At 45.7% G+C, this 20,000-nt stretch overlaps 1 protein-coding gene across 1 annotated transcript in view; it reads right to left on the bottom strand.

The window, feature by feature from the left end:
- Positions 1 to 20,000, bottom strand: part of LOC311103021 (mitogen-activated protein kinase kinase kinase kinase 5-like) — a 91,320-nt gene that overhangs the window by 26,618 nt on the left and 44,702 nt on the right. The window contains exons 8-18 of the mRNA XM_084144514.1: positions 18,817 to 18,891; positions 18,493 to 18,560; positions 11,481 to 11,525; positions 10,823 to 10,865; positions 9,038 to 9,178; positions 8,822 to 8,903; positions 4,856 to 4,944; positions 2,792 to 2,833; positions 1,625 to 1,709; positions 1,456 to 1,535; positions 1,001 to 1,061 (exon numbers count right to left, since the gene is read on the bottom strand). Coding sequence (XP_084000640.1) covers positions 1,001 to 1,061; positions 1,456 to 1,535; positions 1,625 to 1,709; positions 2,792 to 2,833; positions 4,856 to 4,944; positions 8,822 to 8,903; positions 9,038 to 9,178; positions 10,823 to 10,865; positions 11,481 to 11,525; positions 18,493 to 18,560; positions 18,817 to 18,891 — 811 coding nt within the window. The remainder of the gene's footprint in view (positions 1 to 1,000; positions 1,062 to 1,455; positions 1,536 to 1,624; positions 1,710 to 2,791; positions 2,834 to 4,855; positions 4,945 to 8,821; positions 8,904 to 9,037; positions 9,179 to 10,822; positions 10,866 to 11,480; positions 11,526 to 18,492; positions 18,561 to 18,816; positions 18,892 to 20,000) is intronic.

Raw genomic sequence — 20,000 nt, 5'->3', positions numbered from 1 at the left:
GGCCGTCCATATAATCTGGGTATCTTTTACATACAATTGCAGGCCATAAAGACATTCAAAGTCATTCATGACTCACCACAAAACTATCGATACCCTTCATGGAAGTTGTCGCCAGTAGCTTTTGAACAACCTTCTATTTCTGACTGCTGTAGAATAGATATGATGTGGATTACCAGAGCTTTCTGGCTGCTGTAGAATAGATATGTTACCTGTATCTGTCTTACTGACAGGGCCTACAATTAACACCTGCGGGTAGATTTGATGTCTATTTCACCTGCCACATTGGCGGGTGGTCAGGGCTCCACAGTGCGAGCAATTTCACTTGCATTTGTGAATAAAAAATAGTCAAGTATGATCACATTTATAGTTAAATAAATGCTGCAGTCGCAAATTTTCAAAGTATTTCTGCCATTTTGTTTCATAGCTGGTAAATTAATCGCACAAAGTCAAAAGAGCTACGAATCCTATATAGCATATGGCACTTCGCGCCGCAACACAGGCACATAAAAGTTGGTCTAAATTACTTCAAACTAAAGTGTACTGAAGTGAAACTTTGTCCTCGTGTTTCTTGGCTATTTACATAGTTTTGTTCACAAGCTAGGTTGTTTTTCAAATGTTTTGAGTTTCAACTGCCAGGGAAGAGACGACAACGCCGCCACTGGTCAGACTCAATCTCACTGGCACAAACATGACAAGCCGCGTTACCGCGGTAACCGCCCGCCCCGCGTGAACATTTTTTGTCTCCTCTGTGACATTTTGGTTAAAAGACTCGGGTCACAAAAAATGAAATTAAACAATATACCACGTTACTTCTTACTAGTAATACATGTATTGTTTTAGAAACATTACAAAACATGCTCATCCGTTTTTTTCGTATTTTAGTGTGGGGGAAAATATTTTATCTGGTAAAAAGCTGAGTGGCTGGTAGATTTTTAAATCTACCTGCTACAGTGGCTGGTGGACCAAAAAAGTAAATGTTATGCCCTGCCTACGGACTCACCTGACAGAGACATCAGGTTGTTATTGATGATGTAGAGCCAGGTACACTTCCTGGGGAACAGCTAGAGGGGGGGGGAACATGAGACAATGAAGACATACATTACTTTATGGATACAGAGGACAACAGCAGGGCGGCAGGTAGCTTAGTGGTTAAGAGCGTTGTGCCAGTAACCGAAAGGTCGCTGGTTTTATTCCCCGAGCCGACTAGGTGAAAAAATCTGTTGATGTGCCCTTGAGCAAGGCACTTCACCCTAATTGCTCCTGTAAGTCGCTCTGGATAAGAGCGTCTGCTAAATGACAACAAAAAACAAATTATATTATATTAGTGCTTGAATTTATATTAGTGCCTCATTATATTAGTGCTTGAAAGCAGTGATCCTGAGTCCTACTCCTGGAGAGACCCAGTTATCACTGAGCCAAGGCTTGGTCATCCCAGAGAGCCCCATGTGTTCCTACCTGCTCCATGGTGGCTTCATGCAGCTCATTCAGGTTGAGGGTATAGATCCCATCCTCAGTCCCAAATATAAGGTACTGGTCTGAAAAACAGTAGAAACAAATTGAATAGATGAACGTTGTGTGTGTGTACAGTAGTTTGTGTGTGTGTTTTTGTGTGTTTTTGTGTTACCTTTGGTATCAGGGTGTATCCATGACGTGGCACAGTTGATTTTCAGTGGGCAGCCATCAAACACCTTGGAGAAACAGGCTCCCATCTATAGATAGAATATAGAGACCAAATGAGAGCGCAAACAAACCCAAACCCAAAACCTGGATTGCAATATCTCCTTGTCCACAGACTGCTCCCAGGGTAAGGAAACTAAATATGTTTATTTTGGAGAAAGAAAATTGTGAACTATCCGCTTAAGTATCGTCTTTAGATGGATCATGTTTAAAATGTCAGCCAGGGTATTTTAAAGTGAATTTGAGAGATGGATAACCACAATACACACACATGACCACAAAAACTAGAGCATGACCACAAGCACGGTTGGATCCAGAGTCCACTGTTATGACAGTCCAGAGTCCACTGTTACTATGACAGTTCAGAGACAGTCCAGAGTCCACTGTTACTATGACAGTCCAGAGTCCACTGTTATTATGACAGTCCAGAGTCCACTGTTATTATGACAGTCCAGAGTCCACTGTTATTATGACAGTCCAGAGTCCACTGTTACTATGACAGTCCAGAGTCCACTGTTACTATGACAGTCCAGAGTCCACTGTTACTATGACAGTCCAGAGTCCACTGTTACTATGACAGTCCAGAGTCCACTGTTACTATGACAGTCCAGAGTCCACTGTTACTATGACAGTCCACAGACAGTGTTATGACAGTTTCATTTACATTTAACAGACGCTCTTACCCAGAGCGACTTACAGTAGTGATACATGTTCATACTTTTTTATTTTATTTCTCCCATACTGGTCCCCCTGTGGGAATCGAACCCACAACCCTGGCGTCGCAAGCGCCATGCTCTACCAACTGAGCTACACGGGATCAGCCCAGTCCAGTCTAACCACAAACAATATATACATTCATCATATTGTTTACGCATCACAGAGTCTTCCAGATCCAACAGGAATGTGTCCTGCTGGGGGACAGCGGAGGGACACAGGGACAATAGACAGTCTGATAGATACAGTTACCGTCCCAAATGGCACCCCCATTCCCCTATTTAGTGCACTACTTTTGACCAGGGCCCATATGACCCTGGTCAAAAGTAGTGCACTATGAAGGGAATGGGGGGTGCCATTTGGGACGGAGTTTCAAGAATCGTGGAGACGGGCCACTCACCAGGACTTTAGGTGTGGGCGGCAGGCCGTTGATAGCTGGTTTCTGAGGAGAAACAAACAGCCACAGATCAGACTGGATGAGGAGTGGAGGACACACAAAGTAAAACACTACATACTGTGTTGATGGGAGACGGTTTGCCAAGCCTAGCGCTGGGCCCTTTTCATTTCTATACGATTGACTGTTGACTTCAAGCACCCTTTCATTGTCTGCGTCACAAATGACACCCTATTCCGATCCCTATAAGCCCTGTTCAAAAGTAGTGCACTATATAGGGAATAGGGTACCATTTGGCATGCAGATTCAGTGTCATTATGTTATCATATTCTCTTCTCTCCCTTTCAACGAGATCCAGCACCATATTTGACAGTCGGTTTGGGGTTCTTTTCTGCTTATGCATTCTCATTTCGACGCCAAATCCACCACTGGTGTGCTCGGCCAAAGAGCTTTATTTTCATGTCAATCCAACAAATGTAAAAACGCCTGTAGTTTGCTAAACGGCATTGACACTTGGATTGTAACTGGTGCTTTGGTCAGATGACATAAAAATAGACCTCTTTGGCCGAGCACACCAGTGGTGGGTTTGGCGTCGGAATGAGAACGCATAAGCAGAAAAGAACCCCAAACCGACTGTCAAATATGGTGCTGGATCTTTGATGTTACGGGGCTATTTTCCTTCCACTGGTCCTGGGACGCTTGTTATGGTCAACGGTATCATGAACTTTACCCAGTACCAGGACATTTTAGCCAAAAACCTTGTTGCATCTGCCAGGAGGCTGAAACGGGTCTGCAAGTGGATCTTCCAGCAAGACAATAACCCCAAGCACACATTAACATCTAAAAAGAAATTGTTAATTTGCCACAAAATCAATATTTTCTAATGGCCATCTCAGTTTCCTGACTTGAAACCCATTGAAGAGGGCAGTCCATAAGCGCAGCTCCGAGACAGGAATGTGTCGAGGCACAGATCTGGGGAAGGGTAGCAAAAAATGTGTGCAGCATTGAAGGTCCCCAAGAACACAGTGGCCTCCATCATTCTTAAATGGAAGAAGTTTGGAACCACCAAGACTCTTCCTGGAGCTGGCCGCCCGGCCAAACTGACCAAGAACCCGATGGTCACTCTGACAGAGCTCCAGAGTTCCTCTGTGGATATGGGAGAAACTTCCAGAAGGACAACCATCTCTGCAGCATTCCACCAATCAGGTCTTTATGGTAGAGTGGCCAGACGGAAGCCACTCCTCAGTAAAAGGCACATGACAGCCCGCTTGGAGTTTGCCAAAAGGCACCCAAATTACTCTCAGACCATGAGAAACAAGATTCTCTGGTCTGATGAAACCAAGATTGAACTCTTTGGCCTGAATGCCAAGCGTCACGTCTGGAGGAAACCTGACACCATCCCTACGGTGAAGCATGGTGGTGGCAGCATCATGCTGTGGGGATGTTTTTCAGCGGCAGGGACTAGGAGACTAGTCAGGATCGAGGGAAAGATGAATGGAGCAAAGTACAGAGAGATCCTTGATGAAAACCTGCTCCAGAGCTCTCAGGACCTCAGACTGGGGCGAAGGTTCACCTTCCAACAGGACAACGACCCTAAGCACACAGCCAAGACAACGCAGGAGTGGCTTCAGGACAAGTCTCTGAATGTCCTTGAGTGGCCCAGCCAGAGCCCGGACTTGAACCCGATCGAACATCTCTGGAGAGACCTGAAAATAGCTGTGCAGCGACGCTCCCCATCCAACCTGACAGAGCTTGAGAGGATCTGCAGAGAAGAATGGGAGAAACTCCCCAAATACAGGTGTGCCAAGCTTGTAGCGTCATACCTTAGAAGACTTGAGGCTGTAATCGCTTCCAAAAGTGCTTCAACAAAGTACTGAATAGATCTGAATACTTACATAAATGTGATATCAGTTTCTTATTTTTAATACATTTGCAAAAATGTCTAAAAACCTGTTTTTTGCTTTGTCATTATGGGGTATTGTGTGTAGATGGATTAGGAAAAAAACAACAACAATTTAATCCATTTCAGAATGAGGCTGTAACGTAACAAAATGTGGAAGAAGTCCTCACATGATATTCTTTCTTCTCCGTCCTGTGTGGTTGGCTGGGAGGATTATTGGGACTGTCCCCGTTCGCACTCCCATCAGAGTCATCAGGATCTGGTGAAAGACAGAAGTTACATTTCCATTTTAGTCCTTATCCAGAGTCACAATCGGTGCATTTCACGCTCTTATTCTTACAATCAGTGCGTTGAACTAAAGTAGGTAAAACAACCACATATCATCATCATCATTGCAAGCGGGGGGGGGGGGGGGGGGGAGTGGAGGGTTATATTCTAGCATAGAACTCTCTTTGGGGGTTATATTCTAGCATAGAACTCTCTTTGGGGGTTATATTCTAGCATAGAACTCTCTTTGGGGGTTATATTCTAGCATAGAACTCTCTTTGGGGGTTATATTCTAGCATATAACTCTCTTTGGGGGTTATATTCTAGCATAGAACTCTCTTTGGGGGTTATATTCTAGCATAGAACTCTCTTTGAGGGTTATATTCTAGCATAGAACTCTCTTTGGGGGTTATATTCTAGCATAGAACTCTCTTTGAGGGTTATATTTAAGCAATAATGCTCGAGGGGGTGTGGTATATGGCCAATATACCACGGCTAAGGGCTGTTCTTAGGGATACAGCCCTTAGCCGTGATATATTGGCCATATACCACAAACCCCTGAGGTGCCTTACTGCTATTATAAACGGGTTACCAATGTAATTAGAGCAGTTAAAGTAATTGTTTCGTCATACCCGTTGTTTACGGTCTGATATACCACGGCTGTCAGCCAATCAGCATTCTGGGCTCGAACCACCCAGTTTATAATCTAGCATAGAACTCTCTCTGAGGGTTATACTCCCGGGTCGATATTCATGTAATAGTAAGGAATTCCCCTCGACCACGCCCACAAATTGGGGAAAACAAACATTCTTTCCTATTGACCCCCATTGTAAAAGAGCCAAATTCGTTGTCGATTTTATGTTATTTAGAAATAAATAAAAACATGCCGAAAAGCTGCGGCGTTGTTCAATGTACATGTAACCAGGTCAAAAATCCCGACCTACGGTTCGCAATGCTCACACGTAGGGAAATAGAGCCTGGGGGAAGAGCCCTGTGACTTCCGGCTATTCAGCGTGGTAAAGTGGGAAATGTGGGGACCCGGTGTCCAGACAGGCTACACGTAGCTCCAGTATTTGATCCCCTGCTGATTTTGTACGTTTGCCCACTGACAAAGACATGATCAGTCTATAATTTTAATGGTAGGTTTATTTGAACAGTGAGAGACAGAATAACAACAAATAAATCCAGAAAAACAAATGTCAAAAATGTTATAAATTGATTTGCCTTTTAATGAGGGAAATAAGTATTTGACCCCTCTGCAAAACATGACTTAGTACTTGGTGGCAAAACCCTTGTTGGCAATCCCAGAGGTCAGACGTTTCTTGTAGTTGGCCACCAGGTTTGCACACATCTCAAGAGGGATTTTGTCCCACTCCTCTTTGCAGATCTTCTACAAGTCATTAAGGTTTCGAGCCTGACGTTTGGCAACTCGAACCTTCAGCTCCCTCCACAGATTTTCTATGGGATTAAGGTCTGGAGACTGGCTAGGCCACTCCAGGACCTTAATGTGCTTCTTCTTGAGCCACTCCTTTGTTGCCTTGGCCGTGTGTTTTGGGTCATTGTCATGCTGGAATACTCATCCACAACCCATTTTCAATGCCCTGGCTGAGGGAAGGAGGTTCTCACCCAAGATTTGACGGTACATGGCCCTGTCCATCGTCCCTTTGATGCGGTGAAGTTGTCCTGTCCCCCTGTCCCCCCAAAGCATAATGTTTCCACCTCCATGTTTGACGGTGGGGATGGTGTTCTTGGGGTCATAGGCAGCATTCCTCCTCCTCCAAACACGGCGAGTTGAGTTGATGCCAAAGAGCTCGATTTTGGTCTCATCTGACCACAACACTTTCACTCAGTTCTCCTCTGAATCATTCAGATGTTCATTGGCAAATTTCAGACGGGCCTGTATATGTGCTTTCTTGAGCAGGGGGACCTTGCGGGCGCTGCAGGATTTCAGTCCTTCACGGTGTAGTGTGTTACCAATTGTTTTCTTGGTGACTATGGTCCCAGCTGCCTTGAGATCATTGACAAGATCCTCCCGTGTAGTTCTGGGCTGATTCCTCACCGTTCTCATGATCATTGCAACTCCACGAGGTGAGATCTTGCATGGAGCCCCAGGCCGAGGGAGATTGACAGTTCTTTTGTGTTTCTAACATTTGCGAATAATCGCACCAACTGTTGTCACCTTCTCACCAAGCTGCTTGGCGATGGTCTTGTAGCCCATTCCAGCCTTGTGTAGGTCTACAATCTTGTCCCTGACATCCTTGGAGAGCTCTTTGGTCTTGGCCATGGTGGAGAGTTTGGAATCTGATTGATTGATTGCTTCTGTGGACAGGTGTCTTTTATACAGGCAGCTAGTTACCTCTATAAAAGACACCTGGGAGCCAGAAATCTTTCTGGCTCCCAGAATGCAAATCAATGCAAATCAATTTATAACATCTTTGACATGCGTTTTTTCTGGATTTTTGTTGTTGTTATTTTATATCTCACTGTTCAAATAAACCTACCATTAAAATTATAGACTGATCATGTCTTTGTCAGTGGGCAAACTTACAAAATCAGCAGGGGATTAAATACTTTTTCCCCCTCACTGTATGTGTGTGGAAAACATTTAATTACAGTTAAGACATTTAACTTGTTTAGTATAGTTTGTTTGTAACTCCACTCACTACTTGTAGCTGTATAGTCTGTTTGTTTGTGTTGTTGGTATTGGCTAGCTTAATGTTTCCGGTTGGTTGGTAGCTAGCACTCATTCACGTGGCTGCTAACACCGTCATGAAGGAAGCCTTACAATATTACATTTTTCTAAGTAGTGAGAACGCTCGGGAGAAGGCAATGATGAAAAGTCATCTTTAGACATGTTGTACTTTCCTTAAATGTAGTTTTGCAATTGACAAACAAGGAGACAAACAAGAGAATGGCGTTTGAAAAAGGTGACGTTTTTTTCTGTGAGCCAATGGGGTAACCTATGTAACCACAGGTTGTTTTTCCTCACAGGGGGGCAGGGCCGCGACGTTCTATCTAATACCGACTGGGACTATATTCTAGCATAAAACTCTCTGTGGGTGGGACTCCCGAGTGGCGCAGCGGTCTAAGGCACTGCATCGCAGTGTTGCGGGCCGGGCGCCTGCAGGCTGACTTCGGTCGTCAGTTGAACTGTGTTTTCCTCCGACACATTGGTGCAGCTGGCTTCCGGGTTAAGCGGGTGTTAAGAAGTGCGGCTTGGCGGGTCATGTTTCGGAGGACGCGTGACTCGACCTTCGCCTCTCCCGAGCCCGTTGGGGAGTTGCCGAGATGAGACAAGATCGTAATCACGAAATTGGGGAGAAAAAGGGGGTTAAAATAAAAAATAACTCTCTGAGGGTTATATCTAGCATATAGGATTCTCTCTGAGGGTTATTTCTAGCGTATATGATTCTCTAAGGGTTATTTCTAGCGTATAGGATTCTCTCTGAGGGTTACATCTAGCGTATAGTATTCTCTCTGAGGGTTATTTCTAGCGTATAGTATTCTCTCTGAGGGTTATATCTAGCGTATAGTATTCTCTCTGAGGGCATTGAACCACTACATGTGAATACTACAAAATATCCACACCACAAGCACAGTTAGATACACCTTCTTTCCTTTGAATACATTTGAATTACTGACAAATACGTAGTTTGAATAACTGATAGCGATATTTTCTAATTTAGAGAGTGTAGTCGTATCCTCAATCAATTCAACAAGTGACCCAGACATACTGTAAGAGAACATGGTGAGGTGTGTGTGTGTGTGTGTGTGTGTGTGCACATGTCTGTGTGTGTGTGTGTGGGTGCGCTTGTGTGCGCGTGGCGTGGCGTGCGTGCGAAAGTCTGTGTGTGTCTGTGTGCCCTTACCAGGGTCTGAGGATGTGGACGTAGTTAGCCGGCCGGGGCTGCTGACGCTGGCTGACTGGTAGTGCGGAGCAGAGTGATCCACCTTACAATTACAAAAGCTTTATTATTGCATTTGTTTAGCATTTTAAGCTTCACAATGTCATTTAAAAACACACAGAATATCATGAATCGTCAAACATTGTAATAGAAAAATATATACAGTACATAAACACATACCTTGTTGCCCTGCTCTGGGGTGCTCAGTCTCCAGGGGTACAGGCCTGGACCGGGACTGTTCTCTGAGCCTGGAAACCTCCTCACCGTCGCACACCTCTCATCACTCACACCTGGCTCATCTGACAAACTGTTCAGGTGAGGCTGAACGTGAGAGGAGGAGAAGGAGAGGAAGAGGAGAGGAAGAGGGGGGAGGAAGAAGAGAACAGAGGAGAGGAAGAAGAGAACAGAGGAGAGGAAGAGGGGGAGGAGGAGAGGAAGGGAGAGGAAGAGGGGGAGGAGGAGAGGAAGAGGGGGAGGAGGAGAGGAAGAGGGGGAGGAGGATAGGAAGAAGAGAACAGAGGAGAGGAAGAGGAGAGGAGGAGAGGAAGGGAGAGGAAGAGGGGGAGGAGGAGAGGAAGAGGGGGAGGAGGAGAGGAAGAGGGGGGAGTGGGGGAGGAGGAGAGGAAGAAGAGAACAGAGGAGAGGAAGAGGAGAGGAGGAGAGGAAGAGGGGGAGGAGGAGAGGAAGGAGAGGAGGAGGAAGAGGAGCGAGAGAGGAGAAGAAGAAGGAAAGAAAGGGGTTATGTACTCGCCTATTTCTCAGGTATATGCAGAACAGTGTTTCCTCTGGAAAAATGTGCAGCAGTGGGGGCAAAAGGTCGGGGGGGGGGGGGGTCCTTTTATATAGAAGAACTGAGAAAATCAGTTCTGGTGACTTTCTTAGAGGACATTCTACTCCAAAATGAACAAAAAATAAAATTATGCTGACACCATCTAAAATATAATTTCCACCTCCAGAAATTAGTCCATTAACATAACATTATTTGTGTAAATTATTTTAACATATTGGACCATGCATATAGCCTATGCGTGGTCCATATTACCAGGTATGCTATTAGCAATAAGCATTATCACCTGTAGCCCAACGGATGCAGCATAGTGGCTATAAATACATAGGCTGAGGTATGAGGTTGCCTATCTGCATTTAACCTATTGGGCTAATCATTAGCCAGATTTCAAATGTGATCTTTTAACTAATTAGTATCATATTGATGAATTTGATGTCCCAAAAAACTTGCATAAACACAGTGAATATAATGTAGCTACCCCATTAGGGTAACTTGGGGTAATACTCCTCCTTCCTGTACTTCTCACAGAACCCACTTAATGTCAAAACAATTTCACCCCAACACTTTCCCTGGTTGCCACTACTCTTGAGCACGCCAAAATTATAATTAGTCTGATCACAATTTTTTAAGTCACTCCCCCAAAAATTATTTTGAGGTAGTGTAGCGTGTTACCCCAAATTACCCAGCAGTTGAGAAATAAATAAAGTAGGAGTGGAAAGCAGGGATCCCCCTCTTTCGAACAAAGGCCATTAAAATTCCTGTTTTCCCGGCAATTGCAAGAATTGTTGTGTATTGACTGCTTGTCACAATGTATGTGTCCCTCCCTATGGCTCTCGTGACTTCAATGGGCCTCGAGAGGAATATTTATGTCACATAGAACACACAACAACAAGCCAACCAGGTAAATAGATCAACTATTCTACTATGGGGTTGTCAGAATCTTCTATCCATGACTCGTTTTGTGAGCAGAGGAACTTCAAAGTGTGCCTCTGCAAAACACTTTTTTCATGTTACATATTTTTGGGCTGCGGAAACACTGATGCAGAAAACCCAAGTATATACAGTGAATAAGGTTTAATCTCTGGAGGTAGAGGAGGAATATTAGGTTTTATCTCTGGAGGTAGAGGAGGAATATTAGGTTTTATCTCTGGAGGTAGAGGAGGAATATTAGGTTTTACCTTTGGAGGTAGAGGAGGTGGGATTCCTTGCTTGAGGGTCGACCTAGAATGGGAAGAGACCAAACAGTCAGGCAGCTGGCAGGGGATATTTGTGTGTGTGTGTGTGAGACTGTGTGTGTGTGTGTGTGTGTGTGTGTGTGTGAGACTGTGTGTGTGTGTGAGACTGTGTGTGTGTGTGTGTGTGTGAGACTGTGTGTGTGTGTGTGTGTGTGTGTGAGACTGTGTGTGTGTGTGAGACTGTGTGTGTGTGTGTGTGTGTGTGTGTGAGACTGTGTGTGTGTGTGTGTGTGTGTGTGTGTGTGTGTGAGACTGTGTGTGTGTGTGTGAGACTGTGTGTGTGTGAGACTGTGTGTGTGTGAGACTGTGTGTGTGTGAGACTGTGTGTGTGTGTGTGTGTGTGTGTGTGTGAGACTGTGTGTGTGTGAGACTGTGTGTGTGTGTGTGTGTGTGTGTCTGTGTGTGTGTGTGTGTGTGTGTGTGTGTGTGTGTGTGAGACTGTGTGTGTGAGACTGTGTGTGTGTGTGTGTGTGTGTGTGTGAGACTGTGTGTGTGTGTGTGAGACTGTGTGTGTGAGACTGTGTGTGTGAGACTGTTTGTGTGTGTGTGTGTGTGTGTGTGTGTGTGTGTGTGTGTGTGTGTGTGTGCAAGCAGCACTTACAGCTCCACGTCTTCAAAGGCGTCCTCCAGATGGGCCATGTGTCCCCTGGGGGAAGACAGAGAGAATGGACAGATCAGAGAGAGGAGAAGAGAACAGAGAGATCATAGAGGACAGGTACAGGGTGGTCAGGGGACGTAATGTTACCATCAGGGTGGTCAGGGGACGTAATGTTACCATCAGGGTGGTCAGGGGACGTAATGTTACCATCAGGGTGGTCAGGGGACGTAATGTTACCATCAGGGTGGTCAGGGAACGTAATGTTACCATCAGGGTAGTCAGGGGACGTAATGTTACCATCAGGGTGGTCAGGGGACGTAATGTTACCATCAGGGTGGTCAGGGGACGTAATGTTACCATCAGGGTGGTCAGCGGACGTAATGTTACCATCAGGGTGGTCAGGGGACGTAATGTTACCATCAGGGTGGTCAGGGGACGTAATGTTACCATCAGGGTGGTCAGGGGACGTAATGTTACCATCAGGGTGGTCAGGGGACGTAATGTTACCATCAGGGTGGTCAGGGGACGTAATGTTACCATCAGGGTGGTCAGGGGACGTAATGTTACCATCAGGGTGGTCAGGCCATCAGGGTGGTCAGGGGACGTAATGTTACCATCAGGGTGGTCAGGGGACGTAATGTTACCATCAGGGTGGTCAGGGGACGTAATGTTACCATCAGGGTGGTCAGGGGACGTAATGTTACCATCAGGGTGGTCAGCGGACGTAATGTTACCATCAGGGTGGTCAGGGGACGTAATGTTACCATCAGGGTGGTCAGGCCATCAGGGTGGTCAGGGGACGTAATGTTACCATCAGGGTGGTCAGGGGATGTAATGTTACCATCAGGGTGGTCAGGGGACGTAATGTTACCATCAGGGTGGTCAGGGGACGTAATGTTACCATCAGGGTGGTCAGGGGACGTAATGTTACCATCAGGGTGGTCAGGGGACGTAATGTTACCATCAGGGTGGTCAGGGGACGTAATGTTACCATCAGGGTTAACTGCACTGAACAAAAATAGAAACGCAACATGGAACAATTTCATTGATTTTACTGAGCTACAGTTCATATGAGGAAATCAGTCAACTGGAATAAATTCATTAGGCCCTAATCTATGGATTTCTCATGACTGGGAATAAAGATTTGCATCTGTTGGTCACAGATACCTTGAAAAAAATGGGCCTCACAATGGACCTCAGGATCTCGTCACAGTATTTTTGTGCATTCAATACGCCATCGATAAAATGCAATTGTGTTCGTTGTCTGTAGCTTATGCCTGCCCAGACCATAACCCCACCACCACCATGGGGCACTCTGTTCACAACGTTGACATCAGCAAACCGCTCACCCACAAGACGCCATACACGTGGTCTGCGGTTGTGAGGCCGGTTGGACGTACTGCCAAATTCTCTAAAACGAAGTTGGAGGTGGCTTATGGTAGAGAAATGCTCTGGTGGACATTCCTGCAGTCAGCATGCCAATTGCACGCTCCCTCAAAACTTGAGACATCTGTGGCATTGTGTTGTGTGACAAAACTGCACATTTTACAGTAGCCTTTTATTGTCCCCAGAACAAGGTGCACCTGTGTAATGATCACGCTGTTTAATCAGCTTCTTGATATGCCACACCTGTCAGGTGGATGGATTATCTTGGCAAAGGAGAAATGTTCACTAACAGGGGTCAGAGAGAATAAGAGTCTGGACTGTATGATTCAGGGGAAAGGGCAGGGGTCAATGATTCATCTGAAAATGTACCACAAAAGCAGTAGCCAGTGGCAGAAAGAAACACACATTGATCAGCTAATTTGTTTGTTTTGTAAATCAATAGTAATACAGGCAGAGCGTTGGAATAAGCAACAGAAAACTACTGGTTCTCAAGCAAGACGTATACATACAATTCTCAGTAAATATTGAACTAAACTCTAGTACATGGCAAACAATTCTATTTCAAACAAAACACTGCAGGGGATCACTTGTTTCTGTTCAAATTATTTACGATGTAGCTGTCGGTCGCCATGGTGAAATAGTGCTAGAGGTTACAACTCATTTAAGAGCCCTGTCTGAGCTTGTTAAATCCAGGGTATTAACACCACATCCTGTTTGTGTCTGTCTCAAAGGCTTATAGCATGTACAGCAGTTACATTCACAAGTCATTCACAGTCTCTATGTCTGTCCATCCACAAGTCATTCACAGTCTCTATGTCTGTCCATCCACAAGTCATTCACAGTCTCTATGTCTGTCCATCCACAAGTCATTCACAGTCTCTATGTCTGTCCATCCACAAGTCATTCACAGTATCTATGTCTGTCCATCCACAAGTCATTCACAGTCTCTATGTCTGTCCATCCACAAGTCATTCACAGTCTCTATGTCTGTCCATCCACAAGTCATTCACAGTCTCTATGTCTGTCCATCCACAAGTCATTCACAGTCTCTATGTCTGTCCATCCACAAGTCATTCACAGTCTCTATGTCTGTCCATCCACAAGTCATTCACAGTCTCTATGTCTGTCCATCCACAAGTCATTCACAGTCTCTATGTCTGTCCATCCACAAGTCATTCACAGTCTCTATGTCTGTCCATCCACAAGTCATTCACAGTCTCTATGTCTGTCCATCCACAAGTCATTCACAGTCTCTATGTCTGTCCATCCACAAGTCATTCACAGTCTCTATGTCTGTCCATCCACAAGTCATTCACAGTCTCTATGTCTGTCCATCCACAAGTCATTCACAGTCTCTATGTCTGTCCATCCACAAGTCATTCACAGTCTCTATGTCTGTCCATCCACAAGTCATTCACAGTCTCTGTCTGTCCATCCACAAGTCATTCACAGTCTCTATGTCTGTCCATCCACAAGTCATTCACAGTCTCTGTCTGTCCATCCACAAGTCATTCACAGTCTCTATGTCTGTCCATCCACAAGTCATTCACAGTCTCTGTCTGTCCATCCACAAGTCATTCACAGTCTCTATGTCTGTCCATCCACAAGTCATTCACAGTCTCTATGTCTGTCCATCCATCTGTCCTTCTGATTATCCCACCTGTCTCTGTCTACCTCCATTAGGAGCACACATCCATCAACTCCTCTGATTGGCTGGGTCAACAGCACACATGGCAGGAGGGCAGGAGGATGGGTATGAACGGAGCATGGCAGGAGGGCAGGAGGATGGGTATGAACGGAGCATGGCAGGAGGGCAGGAGGATGGGTATGAACGGAGCATGGCAGGAGGGCAGGAGGATGGGTATGAACGGAGCATGGCAGGAGGGCAGGAGGATGGGTATGAACGGAGCATGGCAGGAGGGCAGGAGGATGGGTATGAACGGAGCATGGCAGGAGGGCAGGAGGATGGGTATGAACGGAGCATGGCAGGAGGGAAGGAGGATGGGTATGAACGGAGCATGGCAGGAGGGCAGGAGGATGGGTATGAACGGAGCATGGCAGGAGGGCAGGAGGATGGGTATGAACGGAGCATGGCAGGAGGGAAGGAGGATGGGTATGAACGGAGCATGGCAGGAGGGCAGGAGGATGGGTATGAACGGAGCATGGCAGGAGGGCAGGAGGATGGGTATGAACGGAGCATGGCAGGAGGGCAGGAGGATGGGTATGAACGGAGCATGGCAGGAGGGAAGGAGGATGGGTATGAACGGAGCATGGCAGGAGGGCAGGAGGATGGGTATGAACGGAGCATGGCAGGAGGGAAGGAGGATGGGTATGAACGGAGCATGGCAGGAGGGCAGGAGGATGGGTATGAACGGAGCATGGCAGGAGGGCAGGAGGATGGGTATGAACGGAGCATGGCAGGGTGGCACACATCACCGCACTGCACACAGCCAGACCAGACCCAGACCAGACCAGACTAGACCCAGACCCAGACCAGACCAGACTAGACCCAGACTCAGACCAGACTCAGACCAGACCCAGACCCAGACCAGACTCAGACCAGACCCAGACCCAGACCCAGACTCAGACCAGACTCAGACCAGACCCAGACCAGACCCAGACCCAGACTCAGACCAGACCCAGACCAGACCAGACTCAGACCCAGACCCAGACCAGACCACAGCAGCTGCCTCTTCCCATTGGCTGGGCTGCCACAACAACAGTTAGTGGAGGGTGGAGTGGGTCATGGGCATGGCATGGTATACCACAGGGTGGGGAGGGAGGGTTGGATGGATATTGGGAGGGGAGGGAGGGAGGGAGGGACGGATGGAGTGGAGGGAGGGACGGATGGAGTGGAGGGATATTGGGAGGGGAGGGAGGGACGGATGGAGTGGAGGGATATTGGGAGGGGAAGGGAGACAATAGTTTTTGACTTCTAGATACTACCTGATCAACAAACCAGACTACAGGGAGGGAGTGGGTGGGTGGGTGGGGAGGTAGAGGTAGGTAGGTAGGTTATGCTTTGAGAACAGAACAGGGGTGGCACCTCCACACAGTGAGATGAATGGAACAGGTTAGTCTCACAACAAGGAGAAGTGAGTAAAACAATCTACACAACAAAACTCCACGAAGGGGATTGATCAAGATGTGTATTGTGATTCTCATTGATTGTATTGTGATTGTGTGTGTGGGGGGGGGGGGGGGGGACACACACACACACACAGAGAGAGAGAGAGGAGGGGAGGGGGGGGAGAGAGAGAGAGGGGGGAAGAGAGAGAAAGGGGGGGAGAGAGAGAGGGGAAATCTTTGACTATGTGAGTATAGCCTTGCTATTGAGAAAGTCCGCTGTAGGCAGACCTGGCTCTCAAGAGAAGACAGGCTATGTGCACACTGCCCACAGAATGAGGTGGAAACTGAGCTGCATTTCCTAACTTCCTGCCAAATGTATGACCATATTAGAGACACACACTTCCCTCAGATTACACAGACCCACAAATAATTTGAAAACAAATCCAGTTCTAAATCTAACAAAGTTGGAAGCACAGAATCGTCTAGAATTTCATTGTATGCTGTAGCGTTAATATTTCCCTTCACTGGAATTAAGGGGTCGAGCACGAACCATGAAAAACAGCCCCAGACCATTATTCCTCCTCCACCAAACTTTACAGTTGGCACTATGCATTGCGGCAGGTAGCGTTCCCTTGGCATCCCCCAAACCCAGATTAGTCTGTCAGATTGCCAGATGGTGAAGCATGATTCATCACTCCAGAGAACGCATTTGCACTGCTCCAGCGTCCAATGGCGGTGAGCTTTACACCACTCCAGCTGACGCTTGGCATTGCGCATGGTGATCTTAGGCTTGTGTGCGGCTGCACGGCTGCACGGCCATGGAAACCCATTACATGAATCTCCTGACAAACAGTTATTGTGCTGACGTTGCTTCCAGGGGCAGTTTGGAACTCGGTAGTGAGTGTTGCAACCGACGACAGACGATTTTTACGCACTACGTGCTTCCGCACTCAGTGGTCCCGTTCTGTGAGCTTGTGTGGCCTACCACTTCGCGGCTGAGCCGTTGTTGCTCCTAGACATTTCCACTTCACAATAACAGCCCTTACAGTTGACAGGGGCAGCTCTAGCAGGGCAGAAATATGACGAACTGACTTGTTGGAAAGGTGGCATCCTATGACGGTGCCACGTTGAAAGTCACTGAGCTCTTCAGTAAGGCCATTCTACTGCCAATGTTTGGCTATGGAGATTACATGGCTGCGTGCTAGATGTTATACCCCTGTCAGCAACGGGTGTGGCTGAAATAGAAGGGGTGTCCACATACCTTTGTATATACAGTGTCTTCTGAAAATATTCAGACCCCTTGACTTTTTCCACATTTTGTTACATTTCAGTGTTATTCTAGAATTGATTACATAGTTTTTTCCCCCTCATCAATCTACACACAACACCCCATAATGACAAATCAAAAACAGGTTAAATTTTTTTTTTTTTTTAACAAAACACGGAAATATCACATTTACATAAGTATTCAGACCCTTTGCTCAGTACTTTGTTAAAGCACCTTTGGCAGCGATTACAGCCTCAAGTCTTCTTGGGTATGACACTACAAGCTTGGCACACCTGTATTTGGGAGTTTCTCCCATTCTTCTCTGCAGATCCTCTCAAGCTCCGTCAGGTTGGATGGGGAGCGTTGCTGCACAGCTAGTGTTTGCTCTGTCAACTGTGGGACCTTAAATAGACAGGTGTGTGCCTTTCCAAATCATGTCCAATCAATTGAATTTACCACAGGTGGACTCCAATCAAGTTGTAGAAACATCAATGATGATCAATGGAAACAGGATGCACCTGAGCTCAATTTCGGGTCTCATAGCAAAGGGTCTGAATAATTATGTAAACTTTTTTTTATTTGTAATAAATATGCAACATTTTCACAAAAAAAAACTGTTTTCGCTCTGTCATTATGGGGTATTGTGTATAGATTGGTGAAAATAAATACATATTTAATCCATTTTAGAATAAGGCTGTAAATTAACAAAATGTGGAAAAAGTCAAAGGGGTCTGAATACTTTCCGAAGGCACTGTATAGTGTAATTTATATCTGGTTTTAGTCGTTTAAATTAACACTGGAATTTTTTTTTTTTTTTTTTTTTTTTTTACATTGTTTGGAATAAGGTGACCCCAAAAAAATGCTTTGGCTTGAGCAGATTATTTCCAGAGTTGTTGTATACTATTGACAGAGAGTATTCTGTGTAACCCTGGTGTAATCAATAGAAGACCATCGCGCTATCCCAAAAAAGTTTGACTGGTGCGTAAACCCAGTCAGTGAGTCTAGATAAGGAAACATGTAATGGGTCTGCACGAAGAAAAAAACGATGTCAAATAAAGCTTGCTTAATTTTACGCTAAATTGAAAAATGAAGTAAGCTCTACGCGACATCTTTTGGGAATGCGGCGGGACGCATTACACTTTCGCTTAACCACGGTCTAACCAAGGTGTTCAGTTGTCCCAGACTCCCACTGGACCATAAAAGACAGGAGACAGACCAGCACAACCAGCAAAAAACAGAAGCCTGGAACGGAATAGTGCCGTTCCCATGACGATGGTTACCATGGGTTCTTACCTGGCAGTGATGCCTCCCTCTGCGAATGGGCTCCAGGGGGAGGGGAAGTCACTCTCTTTAGTCACGTCCTGGAGAGACCACAGCAATAACAAACCAGACATTAGTTAGTTACTACCACAAGGCCTGCGTCTCAAATGGCACCCTATTCCCTATATATAGTGCACTACTCCAGGGCTCTGGTCAAAAGTAGTACACTATAGAGGGAACAGGGTGCCATTGGGGAAATTTACAATCACTTCCTGACCAACATAAATTATTTCACACTAGATTATAAATTAATTCAAATAAGAGACAAATTGTTGATGTAATATTAAATATATTCACCATTTCAGTGCGAGCCTCTGTTTCCTTCCTCATTGGAGGTTCAAACTGAACTTTATCAACTGTGGAGTAGAGAAGTCAGGTTGAAGTGGCATTGAGACATTACACAGTCAAGTCAGTAGGGGGAGCCAGAACACAACACTCCAACCATCACAACAAACCATATCCTCATGCATCATCAGCACAGCGTAAGGTGAAGTTGCCCCTAGACACTGATCTTAGGTCAGTTTTGCATTTCTCCCACTTATGGTTAAGGCTGGGATGGGTGAGGGGAAGCTGATCCTAGATCTGAGCCATCAACACAAGGCAGGCCAGCCACTCTAGGAACTAGGAGCTCACACTCAGGTCCTACGGGAGTCCCAAATGGCACCCTATTCCCTATATAGTGCACTACTTTTGACCAGGGCCCATATGGCATTGGTCCAAAGTAGTGTACTATTTAAAACCCATAAGAGTCCAAGCCCTGTCTACGCTGCTGGGGGGGGGGGGGGGGGGTTCTACTAAGCTATATGGAATTGTTTTAAGAAGGCCATACCAAGGATCATGCTGCTATTGGATTTTTGAATTTTAAGACCCCTTGAAGTATAAAAAAATAAATAAAATGATTTGATGAAAAATTGTATTCGGCCTTACTGCTATTAGCCCATACAAACACATTGAATAACACATTCACTACATGGAACAACAGATAGTCCTTACTGCTATTAGCCCATACAAACACATTGAATAACACATTCACTACATGGAACAACAGATAGTCCCCCCCAAAAAAAAAATCATAAGGAAGTTTGTTCTGAAGTGTCGGTCCTATATCTGAGTTATATAAGAAAGATCAGGATACATTTATTTTATTTTATTTAACCCCTTATTTTTGGCACTAAACAGTCTCCATATACCCTCGTCTGAAGGTCCCCTGGTACCAGTTGAAATAATGAATGGAAGTATATTATACAGCAAAACAGACGTGAGAGTCTCACCTTTCCACAGAGGGGTCATATTAGTGCTTCCTTCCTTCCATGACAAACCTTTCCCCTACCCAGTCATGTAAGGTCGGTGATAACAGTATTTCAAGGAAGGATGCATTTTTACAGTATTTGAACAGGGCCTTTAGTTTTATGATGACATCACGAACACGATCAAGCTGTAGATGTTGATTCATCATCTGTCTGGCACCGGCGAAGCATCAT

The sequence above is a fragment of the Coregonus lavaretus genome, assembly GCF_964263955.1.
Source record: "Coregonus lavaretus genome assembly, chromosome: 27".
NCBI classification, from domain to species: Eukaryota; Metazoa; Chordata; class Actinopteri; order Salmoniformes; family Salmonidae; genus Coregonus; species Coregonus lavaretus.
The sequence above is the reverse complement of the archived record's forward strand: the minus strand, read 5'-3'. Positions and strand labels throughout refer to the sequence as shown.